Here is a 15,698-nt window from a genome sequence, read left to right as displayed (position 1 = left end):
GTGGCTCGCCGGGCTTGCCTCTGGCTTAGATGAGGATGGTGGGGTGGTCTGTTCCGGAAGGTGGAGGGCGGGACTGGGAAACGGCCGGATGGGATTTAAGGGTGGAGGGGTTCGGTGCGGTCTGTTGTTTATACCTTTCTTGCATCAAAACAAAAGTGCGACAGAGCGGATCTGGCGGGAACCAGGCGGCCAGGGTGTGTTGGAGTTCGGAATATGGCTTCTATCGTCGGGTTTACAAGGGGGTGGTGGGTGTGGTAGGGGGAGGGCAAGGGGGATCGACCGGGCCGTGATTATACCTTTCCCTGCTTTTGTCTATTTGTTCATACCAAAGTCACATGCCACTTCTCAAAAAAGCTGTGTTAATATCTATCTACGGCGTATGGCTCGTTCTGATGGGTCTTTGCATCTATCGCTCCAGACGCCGGACAGTACCTCGAAAGGGAGCTCACCCGCGCGTGGCACAATGATATGGGAGCCGGCCAACAAGCGAAGCATGATGCATCCGTTATTCTTTGCGAGTGACGCAGTGGCCCTCTTCTAATTCCTGTCTGTCTTTCTTCAAGGAACATGCAGCTCGCCTGGCCTGGCTGGGCCCCCCAAAAAGCAGAGCCCGCATGCGTCGCGGGCTGCAACAGGTGGAGTTGTAGGCAGATAGACTGTGGCGGGTTTATTTCTTTCCTTCGCGATCGGCCGCTCGTGGGAGCACACGTGCGATCAAATAGCAAGTTGGCGTTGGCCCGGTCTAGAATTATGCCCGACCGCGATTCCTTGTGGTTCCTGCAGATATTATGTGATGGGACCTGCTTGGCCAGGGGTGAAGGAAGCTTGCTTTGGCCGGCTGGATTTGCTTTGCTTTGCTTTGGCATGGTGCGTCCAGGCAGACGTGGAATTTCTACATGAGACGTGCTATTCGGAAATAGAACAGCGTTTCGGTCATCGGAAGGCCACAAACTTAGTCATTCCAGTGTGGAAGCTGGTCGTTCCGTCGACTTGGCGCGGCCGGAGGCTAGGCCATGTTGTGTGTGTGTGTGTGTGTGTGTGTCACTGCAGTCAGCATCGAAGGATCGTGATAGCTGCAGGGACATCGGCAGTGATCGACAAGATGGTACGGGGAAAAGAAGAAAAACAAGGGCCAAGCTTCAGGGTCTGGCAAATGTGCTCATCCTGATTCCTACTGAGCTTTCATCTGCCGGGTCTGGACTGAGGGGGGCTGTGGGTTTCCCAACACCCCCTACCCTCCCTTCCTTCCTTGGTGAACTGCTGGGGGAAGAAGCAGGATCGAGTGGAGACGAGGGTTTGGTGATAGAAGGCATGGTAGGGGAACGAGAGTGATGGTTGGCAGGCCTGTCAGGCGTGGCAGGTTGGGGGGTCTGGGTGGATCGTGAGAGAACCCCCAAGAGGTTGATGGTCCCCACCCTCCCTCCATCTGCCGCGGCCCTGCAAGTGTCGTTTCAAGAGTTCTTGAAACACACAAACAAAATCCCCGGGCCGGCGGCCGTTCGTAATCAAGGGGAACGGTGTGGGGCATGGCCTCGGTCTGCGAGCCCAATTTATCACCCGTACCGGACTGCGTTGTGAGCATGTTTAGATGATGTGCTGCTGCAGCACATTCATTCCATCAACCACGAGCGTCGAAAGGAAAAAGTGTCGTCCGGGAAAATAGAATAGGCAATATCTATCTAATCATAGCACTCGCGTCGCGTCCGCCGCGATCCCCATCTGAAATCCCGGGACTTGCCCTGGCACCCCACGTCGCTTTCCCTTTCGCTTCGGCGTAGGCGAGGGACCAGAGTGACGATGGACCATCAACATCACATCGCTCTTGATGCCCTTGCCCCACCCCGGACGCAAGGCCGCGCACGCAGGGCTGCGGCCCGCGCTCACGGGGCTGATCAGCAAAGCACCCTGCGATCGGCCGTCCGAATCGAACGATTCTTCCCACGAGGGGGGGCCGGGCCTAGTCGACCGTCGACGGATTTATCTCGCAAGGGGGCCTCATTAGGCTTTTTTTTATTTGCCCTGGGCCCCGGTCGAGATCTCGTGAGTCGAGGTTGATGTGGGCTCTGCTGCGTGATTGGGAATCCCGCGGTACGGAGAGTGGGGACAAACCTGTCAGGCGCAGTCAGGCCGCGCCAACCCGACTCCCACCTCCCCCCTGGCCTGCTATGGATGAGATGTGACGAACGCCTTTCTTCGCTTCTCGTTTCCCAGCTGGGCTGAGCTGGACAGCATCCGTCGATGGGTGCTGTTGTTGGTGGTAGCGGGTGGGGGAAGTGTCTTAATGTGTCTGCCGCGGCACAGCATGAAGCATAAGATAGGATGGCATGTCGTGCATCTGCTGCGCGGCTCGAGATAGGCTCCACATGCATTGGCGTGCTTGAGCTTATGCTCAGCTCAGGGGAAGACGCGGCCAGCACTGCCGGATCATCTTGTGGGAGCGGGAACGGGATCTTGATTAATCAAGTCGAGCCAGCCTTGGACATATATGGCAAGTAGTCTAAGTTGTTGTATTTTGCCGCGAGGCTGCATCGAGGCGACGATGGATGGATGGGTGGATGGGCGGGTGGCTGCATGGATCGAGCCTCGCCTCAGAGATTGGGGTTGAACACTTTACCGTTCACCCGGTAGAAGGTCGCGTGTTGCCTCGAGTCTGAAACACGGCCGAAATGTTATCATCGTTACTTTTGTGATGGCAGTTGCTTTTCCTGTCATCCTTGACAGCTTCCTGTCTCCTGGAGATTGGATCACTGGAAAGTATAGCCGGTAGGGAGCACCCTGGTTGCACACGACGTTGGATGCCCGAGTTTGAGGGTGACGACGTGACCGGGTGGCAAAGTAAAGTCGTTGGAGCTTGCGAACAGACCTCGTCACTGGACGATGCGGTTCCTGACACTGGCATGTGGGAGCCACAACGGCATCGGGATGTCGATGGGCTGTTCCGCTTGCGATCGTGCCATCGAGCTGCATGCCCTTCTGCGCATCATCTCTAGTTGAAAGTTAATGCCGTGTGCCTACTGTCACTGAGGCAAGCACGGCAAGGCTGCTCACCCCTCTCACTCTACATGAAACCCTCGTCGTGCGGGTCCTCTGGTTGCTTTGGCTCCTGGCCTCGAGTATCTATTGGCTTTCGCTTTCGGCGGTGACACTGCAGTTGATTGTGAGATTGTGCGGTAGTCCCCAGCCTTGGCAGCCACTGAATTTCCTGGCTATTTACGCATTGCAGACCCAGGAACAGGAAATGGTGGTGAACATCGCTGCTGTCACCAGCTGTCGGTGACGATGACCAGGAACAAGGTCTTGGAAGCATGTGCTCCCCGGGTTCCGAAGATGTTCACTCGCGGCCGGGTTACCCGTGTCATCCTGGGATATCTGGCAGACACACGTCCGCGCAATGACACCCATCTTCCCGGCTCGGAATAAAAGGTCGCAACGACTTGGAGCAGACCCGTACCTTGGTTCCCGTTGCTGGCTCTGTACGCGTGTGTGATATATATGAAGGCTTGCTTACTTCGTGGGTTGGACCACTGGCGGCGGCCGCGCAGAAAAGTGATAAAGTATCACAAGCGCGTCGTTCGTGCTGGCCAAACTATGACGAGACTTCAACATATGATGATCTGCACCAGGGCTGGGCGAGAGCAGCGCCCAGCAAGTCCAGCGCAGCGGACGCATGCTAGCGCGCTACCAAGACGGCTCATTCAGGAGAGTTTTGGGCCTGACGGGAAAGTGCTGCATTATGTATATCCCAAATGTCTCTGCTTATGTTAAACTTTCCAATGCTGCTGCTGTGGGCGTGCCCCTGAATCTGAAATGACAAAGATGCTAGCGCCCACATTTATGCCTGCCTGCATGTTCCTGCAGCCCCCCGGCGATTTTGCTGCGAGGCTGCTGGATGCTACAGTCTGACATGCGATGGGATTTGCTCGGCATCGTTGATCATGTGGGCGACGTTGAGGACTGGTAAAGGGATTGCTTCTCCAGCCAAACAGAAGGTGTCGTCGATACTACAGTAGATTGCTCTGCAGGCCATCCCCAGATAAGCCGGCCGAACCGACCAACGGTAGGCTGGCCAGCACGTTTTCGAGGAAAATCCTCGCCTGTGCGGTACAAAGTAGACGCAGGAAGGCTGCGTTAGCTTCTCTGATGTGGAATGGTGTCGATACGACTTCGAGGGCGACCTTTCCGGGTTGGGAGACGCCATTGTGTCGTGCGACCCGAGCCTGTAACTTGGATTCTCGTTCTGCCAAATGGCTCATTTTGCTCTGGATTGCTGATGTCTTGGCATCTCGAAGATATCAAGCTGACCCGAGCGCATCGCCAGGACATTAAATAGACCACATATAGATAGGGTAGACGCTCGCCTACTATGTATATCTTCCGGAAGTGGGCCACGATCGCGAATAGCTAGTCTCGAGGCTAGAATAATTTGGGAGGAAAGTCTCCGATCCAATGCCGGCATCTGCGGCGGCAGACGCAAACACGGTACAGTACTCAGCCGTAATATGTGATGTGACTGTTTTATTGGGGATGTCATCTCGCTGGGATGGGTATGCCGCCCGCCAGCTGGAGAGAACGATAACGACAAAGCTAAACCTCAGCTGCCTGATCCTAGGGCTGATTTGTGACAAGTTAACGCTCACTGCCTTAGGCAAACTACAGCAGTGACAGGAATCGTGGACGGACGGCGTGGTGGGCAGCGGAAGCCGTTCCCCTTCTAGCGAGGTGCAGGCCATCTGCAGGAGGCTGCTGTCAGGAGGGTGGCCAGATGTTCGTTGGCTCGCAGGCTCGATGGGCTAGACCATACTCTGACCACCTCCCCTGGGCTCTCAGGGCCGATGGGCAAAGCCAAGGAGGAAGACGGTGTTGATCATCCGGCCAGGCTGGCCAGGCTCGCACAAGAAGGCGGGGAGGACCACAATATGGAACGCAATCCATTGATTTCCCCAAGAGGACTGGCTGCCGATCACTGCATGTCAAGATTGATGATACTGCACTTCAGTGGTTGAACAAGATGAAGACACTGCGCTCCACACATTGTTTGTTCGCCTTCGTGCTTTAATTGGAATCTATCCATGACTGGTTGTGAGTGGCATAAACCACATCACCTGGTTTCCCTTGAGCAACGTTTGACAGACATGTAACACACATGCATATTCGCATTGAGTGTTGGTGAAGCTAGCAACGACAGGAGGCATGACGACAAGCTTGCTTTTTCTTCTCCTTGGGCGCACAAAATACCAGTCCTGATGATTTTGTATGTGCCAGAGTCCATGAAGTCGGTCTTGGCAGCCCTCGCTCTCTACTGGCAATAATAGTCTGGTGTCTAGCAGTAGTCTCCAAGCACCTTGACCTTGGCAATAAGTCCTGACCCCCTTCCCCTGGCCCTCTATTTTTTCTTCTCTTGGAACCCTGTGCTCCCCTTCCAGAATGGAGGACCATTGAAAGGGGTGGGCTTCCCGAACTCCAACTCCAACCCGCTTGCTCCCAGCAGAGGGACCTAAGTGGGACCTACTTCTCCGCTGCACTCCGCCCTGGCTGGGCCCTGGCTAATCCGAGACTGTCCAAGTCCCTCCCCCTCGTCACTCCTGGTGTCGTGTCTGGTGTCTGGTGTCTGGTGTCTGGTCTTTGGGTGTCTCCAGCTGTCTCCTGCTCTGCTCTGTCTCCTGGTGTGTGTTTGGGTGTGGGTGTGTGGCCACTGTCAGGCTGTCAGGTTATCCCGCTGTCCCGCTGTCCAATGCCAGCAGCCCATCCATTCCATCCACACATCTGGTCCTGACCTGTCCAGTCCAGTCCCGACCAGTCCTGTCCTCTCCCATCACATCCCCCATCAATGATTCAAACAGGCAGGCCTGCACCTGCTGCACTGTCTTCTTGCCTTCACTCCACTCCACGTCTCGTCTTGTCTCGACTCGAACTCGCCCTGCACTTCACTCCCGGGCCAGCAACACACGAGTGACAAGAGTGCTCAGACAGAGGACTATCGGCATCACAGACCGGCCCTGGTCACACAGACATATGTCTGTGCCCTTTCAACGTCCTCATTCCACATCAACGCTTCCACAAACCACCAGGCTAGCCTAGCTTCTCTTGACACACGTTAGAGAGCCAGAGCCGTGCCTCATCCCCTTCCCGGGCCAGAACTGACGACCCAGCCACGACGGCCTCACCACAACCCCTCCGTCGACGGCCAAGGGTTTCTGCTCTCCAGCCCGGCTTCTACAACCCTCTCGACCCCTCCGCTTGAACAAACCGCCACGCAGCCTAGATGCTCTCACCCTGGCCTGGTTTCTGCTTGTCACTTTCTCATGCAACTGATTCACCCCTTCCTCCATTGAGCCACTGTTGCTGCTCCTGATCCGGATCAACAACAATCTCCTTTATCCGGCCACAGCAGACGACACAACACACCGCAGCCATGGACGACTACCTGGAGAGCCCCATGGAGGACGATGTCTTTCCTTGCAAAGGCTGTGGAGAGGTAAACTTGCAGTGTCCCAACCCCTACTGGGCGTCACGATGTGTCTTGGGGAAACATGACTGACTCTGCTTGAACCATGAACCAGATCTTGGAGGAGGGCAAGGCCTTTGAGCTTGGTATGTGTGCTGCATTGCTTGCCCCTTGCTTTTCTTGCATTCTAGTTCTTTGTATTCTGTGGAAGGCGCTCTGTTTGACGGGCTGCTGCCCCCTCGCTTTCTTGCTTTCTTGAGAAAACCCGACCGCTTCTCTGCGCGCCCGCCCTCCGTTGCACACCGTGCCCCTGGGCTAGACCATGGCTCCAGAGCTTGAGGCTGACCAGATCGCAGCTGGAAACCGATGGCATTTGAACTGCTTCCGATGCAACACCTGCGGCACCCTCCTCGACTCCGATGCGAACCTCCTCCTCCTCGGCGATGGCTCCCTCATTTGCAACAACTGCACATACAGCTGCAGCGCATGCAGCAACAAGATCGAGGACCTGGCGATCCTCACTGGCGACCAGGCATTCTGTGCGACCTGCTTCCGGTGTCGAAACTGTAAGAGGAAGATCGAGAATCTGCGATATGCTAGGACATCACAGGGCATCTTCTGCATGAGCTGCCATGAGTCGCTCATGGCAAGACGAAGAAAGAAATCGAAGGCTGCCGCTCATGCAAAAGCGCGAGATAAGGACTCTCCCATGGTCGACAAGTCGCTGCCCGCCTTGCCGCCGAATGCCATACCGCCGAACGCGTTTTCAGACGACCGAGTTTCCCCTGATTCGGACACGCCCACCGAGCTGTCGCCCCGGCCAACCAGGCCTGCGTATCCCAGGAAGGACTCATCCTCAAGAGGTAGTTCACGCCCCGCTCGCTCGCCAGAGAGACCTCTTGAATCCAACAAGGAGACTGGACTCGGCTTGCCCGCCCACAATTACCGGAAAAACAGGAACAGTTCCATCATCGGTGGACAAGCTAACGTCGAAGGTGTAGACGGTGACAGCTTTTTCATCCCAGTGGCCTTGGACCCCAGCCCCGCGCCCTCGGTTTCCTCCCCACGGTCCAATGGCGACGCTTTCGACCAGCGCAAGGTTAGCAATGAAAAGGATTATTTTACAAACAAGGGAGACAAAAAGAATGAGGTTCGCAGCTCCCAGGCCTCAACCCCTCACATTGCCTTTCAGGAAAAGGCACGGCGGACCTCGTCCGATTACGAAGCCTCGACTCCTAAGGAGCCCGCACGAAAGTTATCAAAGTCATCCAGGTCTGACAGGAGTGTCATGTCACAGGCATCACCGGTCGCCAGCGAGGACAGATCCCAGAAAAGCTCGAATGGACACAAGGACGAGTTCAAACTCCAAGATGCCCCCAAAAGTAAGAAGTTAATTACCAACCGGCTCCCTCCACAAATGACCAGCTCTTTGGAGAATGGCACACCCAAGACAGCAGACCGCAACCTCAGGAGGGACACCCTGGGTTCCAAATCCGAATCACCTCCGCGGTATGGCTCGGCGGACAGATCTGGAACTCCCAGGGAAGCCCAGGACGCCCGTACGAAGGATGATGACAAGCGTCCGTCCCTCGAAACAAACAATTCCGCTAGGACCGGAGACACAACCAACTCAAGGACTGTTCCTCGAAAGGACCTCCCTATCTCGGCTGCCAACCGCAGCGGTATGTATCCAACTCATTCCAAGGCAACGTGTACTGACGCATGCTTGTGATGTAGTAAATGGCAAATCCACGAGAACCGAGGACCTCACTCGACCACAGGTTGAGCAAAAATTGAGCGACACGTACATGTCTCCGCGGGCCCCGCCTCAGCCACCAGGAGTGACTGCGAAGGACACAGCGAAGGACACGAACGTTTCAAAGAATGGGCAGACATCCCCCAAGGTGTCCCCCAAGCTACCGAGATGGAGCTCTGGCGGCGATTTCACCATGGATGAAGACATGGCACGTATCCTGGGCACAGACGAGGGATCCTCCTCTCTACTCCGCCGCGTCTCCAACGCCGTCAGGCATGGGCGGACCGGAAGCACAGAGTCTAACTCACCGCAGACCAGGACTGCACATGGCAGAAGCATGAGCGAGACGACTCGAGGAACCGCCTCGCCCAGCTGGGACAAAACCCCGATCATCGAGACCGATCAAAATGGCGACACAAACTCCATTAGCATCCCCGTGTCCAAGGACGATCCTGCCTTTTTGAAGCGACAATTGCGCACGTCGGAACAGCGAGTCGCGGAGCTGGAGAAGAAGTTTCACTCCGAAAAAGACCTGTTATCTATCGACGAGAAGTTGACCGAGAAGAGGAAGACCGTCTCTGTCCTGGACACGCAAACGGAAATTATGATTCGTGAGTTGGAGGTGCTGGCTGGCTACGTCGAGCGGGCCAAGGACACCCAACGGCCCATTGATTATCACGCTCTTGGAGAATCTGCCATCAAGGATTTCGTCCAGAAGCTAGATAAGGTCAAGCAGACCATGGCCGCAACGATCGAGCAGTTGCACAGTGAACGGGACCAGTTACTTGAGGACAAGGAGCGGGCAATCGCCGACCGGGACCGAGCACTTCTTGAGTTCGAGCAGCTGTCATCTAAGAATGCGCAGCTGGCTGATATGAACAACGATCTGACCCACCAGATTCAGGGGCGGTTCAGGTCTCAGGTTGGATCTGATGGAAAGCCTTCCAATGGGCTGGGCATTTACACAAACCATAAGTCCATGTCCAGCACTTCTGTTCATAACATCGACACCTCTAGCATCCAGACCGGTCCGACCCTTGTCGCCACGGACGTTGACGAACCTATTCTCGAGGGGCCAACTGTCGTCCAGGTGAGAAAGGGACAAGCCAAGAAATTCAATTGGAAGAAAGGCGGAAAGTCCGTGGCACAGAACATTACCAGAGTCGGCCGGGCCGTCGCTGCCTTCCAGACGAATGAACGCGATCCCAGACTGCCTCAACAGGGTGGTCTGAATTCTGATAACATTGGTCTGCCGTACAACATGACGGCTACTCAATTTGAGTCACCATCGACCGTTCTGCCTACCAACGGGCAACAAAATCGTGCCCCGCCTCCCGACGCTCGATCCTTTGGCTTCTTTGGTAAGAATAAGAACCCGAATCTGCCAAAGTCCGTCTCCGCGGCGAACATCAGCACCGGTGCCGCCATGGCCGAGGACCCATCTACGCTGTTTGGCTCTGACCTGGTGGAGAGAGCCGACCATGAACGTCGTCAAATTCCCAGTGTGGTGACCCGCTGCATAGAGGAGGTTGAGCTCCGAGGCATGGACGCCGAAGGCATATACCGGAAGTCAGGAGGCAACTCTCAGGTCAAGATGATCCAAGAGGGCTTTGACAAGATGGAGGACTTTGACATCTCCGACCCAAGCATCGATATCGCGTCTGTCACCAGCGTGCTCAAGCAGTACTTCCGAAAGCTTCCCACGCCGCTCTTGACTTTCGATGTCTATGACCGGGTCCTGGAGTCAGCCGGTAAGTTTGTTCACACCTTAGCACAATCGCACACTCTAACCCGAATTCAGGTATTTCCGACACTGCTGAGCGCTGCGCTCACCTTCAGAAGACGGTCAATATGCTTCCACAAAAGCACCGCGACTGTCTCGAGTTCCTGATGTTCCATCTGGCCAGGGTCGCCAGTCGTGAGCGAGAGAACTTGGTAAGTCTTATGAGCGCCGGCGAAACCAAAGTCTAGGTAATTGCTAACAACCATTCCAGATGTCGCCCAAGAATTTGGCCGTGGTATTCGCGCCCACAATCATGCGAGACCACAGTCTTGAGAGAGAAATGACGGACATGCACTCGAAGAACCTCGCTGTGCAGTTCATGGTTGAGCACAGCAACGAAATTTTCACCACTGACTGAGAAGCGAGGAATGCGAAGCTCTCAGAGCAGTGATACCCTGTTGGTTTGTGACGAGAGGCTGTGAGAGTGGAAGAATATGAGAAGGTATGAGAATGGGGCTCATACCATCGAACGATCGACCGACTGAGACCATAGCGCCTACCTACCTTGACTTGACCATTGTTGTACATATTTACTTCGCCATATGGGATTTCACCCGAAGATGCGAGGACTCGAGAGAGCGAGGGAAACCAAGGTGGAATTCCTTGGTCTTTTTTGACATAATGTGCTGGCAGGGGTGTGAGCCAGCCAAGTTGACAGAGAGAGATCTGGTTAGATTCGATTCCCAGGCTAGCAAGCTCCCGAGATTATTCGGCTGGATGGCATGTGTGCTATGCATCGAGAGGGAATTTTGCAGGCGAGCTTGATACCTAATCCCGTAGTGGAAATGTTATCTTCTGGATGCGAGACAATTCGAGGCTCTGGTGAGCTTTATGACTTCATGTGCGAATGAACAAACAGTCTAGTTGAGTCGTAGAGCTCAATCCAATGGCCCCTTTTCCCGTTTAGCAGTGGACAACAACGGAGGTCCTTATCGATAAAGGGTTACGTAGCAGGACCCCTGGACTGCGGCCGTGTTGAGCGAGCGAGTTCGCCAACCTCCAAAGCAGCTGCTTCCAATGTCCAGATGTCCTTTGCAACCAATTATTTTCTCCCTATCCACAGCTCCCAATTCAGCAAGAACACTGATCTGTACGACCAGACGGTCGGGCTCTACCAATCCCATCCGCATGAGAGCCTTGCATCGGGACACGACCTCACGAATGCGACCAACAACCGTAGCCGGTCTCCCGCTCCCTAGCTGACCTTCCGACCACGACCACAACCATGTGGCTTGACCGGCTCGGCGCTCACAACAACCCTCAACAATCCTCCAACCCGAATAGCAGACCTATCTCCCCCCTACCTCGACGAGTTTCCAGTCGCGGCAGTCCATACGTCACATCACAGTCACGGTCAGCGAGAGGGTCTGAGGTCTCCTTGGTATCGTCGAGTGACACCGGTTCGACCACTTCCCTCCTTCGAGGGTCAGGACGGCCCAATGGCGGTCAACTGGGCAGCTCTTCGCTCAAGCAGAGCACCACAGTCGATGATGGATCCGAGTCGCTGTCCGTGCTGAGCAAAATACTTGGGGGCGAGGCAGCTACGGACCGAGCAGACTCTAGTGGCATGCCGTCCCCTGTGACAGCACAGGACAACCCCTTTGGCTCGACTATAACCGAAGAGGATCTCAACATTGAGTTTGACTTTGGCGGGGCTTCTCTGCGAGAATTCATTGCCCAGGGCGACGACGGGAGCTCCGGCGCAGGTGTACATAGATCGCAGACAGTTGAAGAATGTATGTCGTTTCCTCTACTCCTTCTACGTCGCCTCGTGATGACTACAAGGGGGCCCAACGCTGACACAAGTACGTGACATGTAGATGAGCGAGACAAGGCCAGATACGAGGACTTGCACAAGTCCATACGCGCGTGCGACGACGTCCTCAGCTCCGTCGAGACGAACCTGACCAGCTTCCGGAACGACCTCGCAGCCGTGTCTGCGGATATAGAGCACCTGCAGGCGCGCTCCACTGCTCTCAATGTCAGGTTGGAGAATCGCAAGGCCGTCGAGAAAGGGTTGGGCCCGGTGGTCGAGGAGTTGAGCGTCTCGCCCGTGGTGGTTTCTGAGATCGCCGAGGGCCACGTCGACGAGTCGTGGGTCAAGATGCTTGCCGAGGTCGAAAAGAGGTCTGAGGCGCTCAGCAAGAATGCGAAACAGCAAGGGCAGAGCAGAGCACTGTCAGATCTGGGGCCGTTGTTAGAAAAGTTGACGCTCAAGGTATGGAGCATCCGCCATACAGAAGTGACCGCTCTGTGAGCTTGCATACTGACTTATTGCACGTAGGCCATCGAACGGATAAGAGACTACTTTGTCGCGCAGGTAAAGGCTCTCAGATCGCCACATATGAACGCGCAAATCATCCAACAGCAAAAGTTCTTGAAGTACAAAGAACTCTACGCCTTCCTACACAGACACCATTCGCAGCTGGCAGACGAGATATCCCTTGCCTACATGAACACTATGCGGTGGTACTACCTCAACCAGTTTGGCCGGTACCAAAAGGCCCTCGAAAAAATCAAGCTCCATGTAATCGACAAAACAGACGTCCTAGGTCACGAGGACACATCCCGGAAAGCCACTGTCTTGGGCAGCAGTGCAAGAGGGTTCGGTGGTCCCCCTCATGATGCCTTCAATATCGGCCGTCGCATCGACCTGCTCAAGACGCCGAACCAGACAGCCCTCAGCAGCTACCTCGCGGAAGAGGACCAGTCGACGCACTACCTGGAGGTGCCCTTTCGCAACTTCAACCTCGCGCTGCTGGACAACGCAACGGCCGAGTACACCTTCTTGGTATCATTCTTCACGCCGAGCCTGAGCATGGCCAAGGTGGGCAAGAACTTCAACTATATCTTCGACCCGACATTCCAGCTGGGCCACAACCTGACCAAGAGCCTCGTCTCCGAGACGTATGACGGGCTGGGCCTGCTGCTGTGCATCCGGCTGAACCAGCACTTCGCGTTTGAGCTGCAGCGGCGGCGCATGCCGGCCATGGACGGGTACAACAACGGCACATCAATGGCGCTGTGGCCGCGGCTGCAAGCGGTCATGGACGCACACTGCGAGTCGGTGCGGGCCATGACGTCGGCGCTGCCGCAGCGCCCCTTGCCCGCGGCGACGGCCCGCACGACCAGCGCGGCGCCCCACGTCGCGACGCAGCGCTTCGGCCAACTCGTCCACGGCATCCTGTCGCTCAGCGGCGAGGGCGGCGGCACCGGCGGCGGCGGCGGCGACGACGAGCCGGTCGCCGCGTCGCTGGGCCGCCTGCGCAGCGAGATGGAGGCCTTCCTCACCCGCTACAGCCAGGCGCACTTCGGCGCCGACGTCAAGGCCCGCAAGCGCGAGCGCTTCCTCTACAACAACTACAGCCTCATCCTCACCATCATCGGGGACCTGGGCGGCGGGAAGCTGGCCGCTGAGCAGATCGCGCACTTTGAGGGGCTCAAGACCGCTTTTCAGGAGGCTGCTTGATTTTTCTTTTTTGGCGGTGGGGTCTGAGAGTTGTAAATTCTGCTGGGCTAGGGAGAACGAGATGGTTGCTTGGGAGTCTAAAATATCTAGAAAGCAATCTGTCCATTTGTGAAGGAAGGGCTGGGTGTACTAGGACGGTCGACGGTGACGTGGGATTGTGAAGTAGTCGTCAAGTACTTCATGATTAAGCTCAAGCTATTGCCACTACATGAGTGCCGTCGTCATCTGGGTGTTTCTGTTCCTAATATGACGCTGCTCCATGAATGTCATCACCCGGTAGACGCTGTTTGGCCAGTGAACACTGTTCCTGCGTAGATATAGTCTGGCTGAATTATAGAACGGATATCCCGTCATTTTGATCTGTTCTAAGCGGAGGATGAAATTACGCGCTCGCTATAGACACGAAATCTTGATTTCAGACTACTCGAGCATGTGTTCATGTACGCCCAAGAGTGATACTCAAGATGTTGGAGCCGAAGACCAACTCCAGCAGCCATCCATCAGTAGCAGGTCCTGTTGTCCCTCACATTCGGCTGTATCTCGTCTAAAAAGGTGGCTTTCTATGATACTGCGCCAACTTTGGATATATTCGTACAGCCGGTTATTATACAATCTCCTCCGACGCGTTCATACCAGCCTCGCGGCAATATTCTATAAGCCTAGCTAGAACTCCTGCCACCAAGCAGAGACCAACGCTGTCATGTACCGGACCGGACCGGCAGCGACCCCGTTCGACATGGCCGATCTACGTATCCAGTATGCCAACACGCCGAACATGACCGCGACCCCGACAGCCTTGGCCGGCTTCCTGTACCGCCAGAGGGCGTCGATGACTTTCTTCTTCCTCTCCTCGCGCTGGAGCTCAAGGATCTGCTGCCCGAAAAAGTAGGCGCCGACCTCGAGGCTCTGGCCGGCGCAGTCGCGGGTGGAGCGGGCGGTCTTGAGGACGCTGTTGGGGGAGACGCCGCAGCGCCAGGAGCGCAGCGACTCGGGCGGGTGGTCGGCGAGCAGGCGGCAGGCGCCGGCGACGAGGCGGTCGACGTCGAGGGGCTGGGGCAGCTTGGAGAGGATGGAGTGCAGCATCTCGGGCTCGTCGGAGGGGACGGCGAAGAGCTCCGCGCGGCGGCCGATGACGATCTGGGCGAACATGTAGACGGAGAAGACGGGCTCGCGGGCCAGCAGGACGTCGAAGAGGCGTGCGATCTCGCCCAGCGACTGGACGTCGTGCGCGTACATGGTCAGCGTCCCCGAGAGCGCGAAGAAGGGCTCCGTCTGTGGGAGGTGCCGCCACAGGGCTGGGTCAGCCGCCCGGAGGATGTCTGGGATCAGCCGCAGCTGCGCGATGGCTGCGGACAGGTTGGGGAGCATGAAGTCGCGAATGCGGAGCGCCGAGAGCCGCGCCACGGCTGGGCTACGGAGGGAGGGCGGGAGGACCAGGAGGAAGACCTGGCATATATCGTGGTAGCCTTGGAAGTAACATAGGTATGGGTACCGTCTCAGAATGGACAGGATAAGGTCTGACAGCTCGTTCTTCTGGTGGGTGCGCTCCTGGTCGGACTCATCTGTGATATTATTAGAACTGTTGGCAGAACAAGTGTATCGAGGTGTTGGGCTTGACGGGAAGACTATCTTGGAACATGGTCCGCTGGAACGAGTTCTCTGCTCAGAGGAAAGATGGGCTAGAGAAGGTACAGCGTTTCCTTCACGCCGGAATCTTACAATTTGGATAGTACACGAAGGCTCTGGCCACATCGAGTTTCACTTGCTCTTCCTCTTTGTGAGGTTTGAGATCTTTCCATGAGTCGTCGATGAACTCTGAGGCGGTCAGGCGCACCACCTCGTGCCTGTCGCTGGACGACTTCTCGACTTCATCGCTTGGGAATCTGACTGGTAGTCCCAGCAGCACAGGCCCTGCATTTGGTTAGCATCCAGTCGTCAGTACATTGATAGAATCTGGAAGTTCTTCAGAATGACAAGTGCTCTAGACTGAGTGAAACAACTCACATGCTTGCTGGCGCAGCTCATCTGTTAAGAATCCGCCAGGGGATTCAGCTAGAGCCTGCAGGCTCTCAATATCTCTCCTCCTACAGGCATCGATGACCTCTCGGGCCTTGATTTCCTGCAGCTCGGCATTGCTGTCCGTGATCTTGGCTGACGAGCCAGGGGACCTGGAGGGATCATGGTCGCTCTTCTCATCTGCAATTTCATCACTGCCATATGTCAAAAGCTCATCCTCGGTAGCCAT

At 55.9% G+C, this 15,698-nt stretch overlaps 3 protein-coding genes across 3 annotated transcripts; 2 read left to right on the top strand and 1 right to left on the bottom strand.

Annotated features, from left to right (window-relative positions):
• Positions 1 to 6,412: 6,412 nt before the first annotated feature.
• On the top strand, positions 6,413 to 10,342 carry J7T55_014336 (uncharacterized protein; the record flags this gene model as incomplete). The annotated part of the gene is made up of 6 exons (XM_053142322.1): positions 6,413 to 6,475; positions 6,561 to 6,591; positions 6,778 to 8,127; positions 8,183 to 9,952; positions 10,003 to 10,136; positions 10,196 to 10,342. 6 exons carry the CDS (start codon positions 6,413 to 6,415, stop codon positions 10,340 to 10,342), a joined length of 3,495 nt encoding a protein of 1,164 aa, XP_052994526.1.
• Positions 10,343 to 11,209: 867 nt separating this feature from the next.
• On the top strand, positions 11,210 to 13,453 carry J7T55_014335 (Vps52/Sac2 family protein; the record flags this gene model as incomplete). The annotated part of the gene is made up of 3 exons (XM_053142321.1): positions 11,210 to 11,720; positions 11,805 to 12,202; positions 12,269 to 13,453. 3 exons carry the CDS (start codon positions 11,210 to 11,212, stop codon positions 13,451 to 13,453), a joined length of 2,094 nt encoding a protein of 697 aa, XP_052994525.1.
• Positions 13,454 to 14,116: 663 nt separating this feature from the next.
• Positions 14,117 to 15,698, bottom strand: J7T55_014334 (gtpase-activating protein gyp10; the record flags this gene model as incomplete). The annotated part of the gene is made up of 3 exons (XM_053142320.1): positions 14,117 to 15,015; positions 15,173 to 15,364; positions 15,458 to 15,698. 3 exons carry the CDS (start codon positions 15,696 to 15,698, stop codon positions 14,117 to 14,119), a joined length of 1,332 nt encoding a protein of 443 aa, XP_052994524.1.

Source organism: Diaporthe amygdali, assembly GCF_026229845.1.
Source record: "Diaporthe amygdali strain CAA958 chromosome Unknown NODE_11_length_1138210_cov_64_948100, whole genome shotgun sequence".
NCBI lineage: Eukaryota > Fungi > Ascomycota > Sordariomycetes > Diaporthales > Diaporthaceae > Diaporthe > Diaporthe amygdali.
The sequence above is the reverse complement of the archived record's forward strand: the minus strand, read 5'-3'. Positions and strand labels throughout refer to the sequence as shown.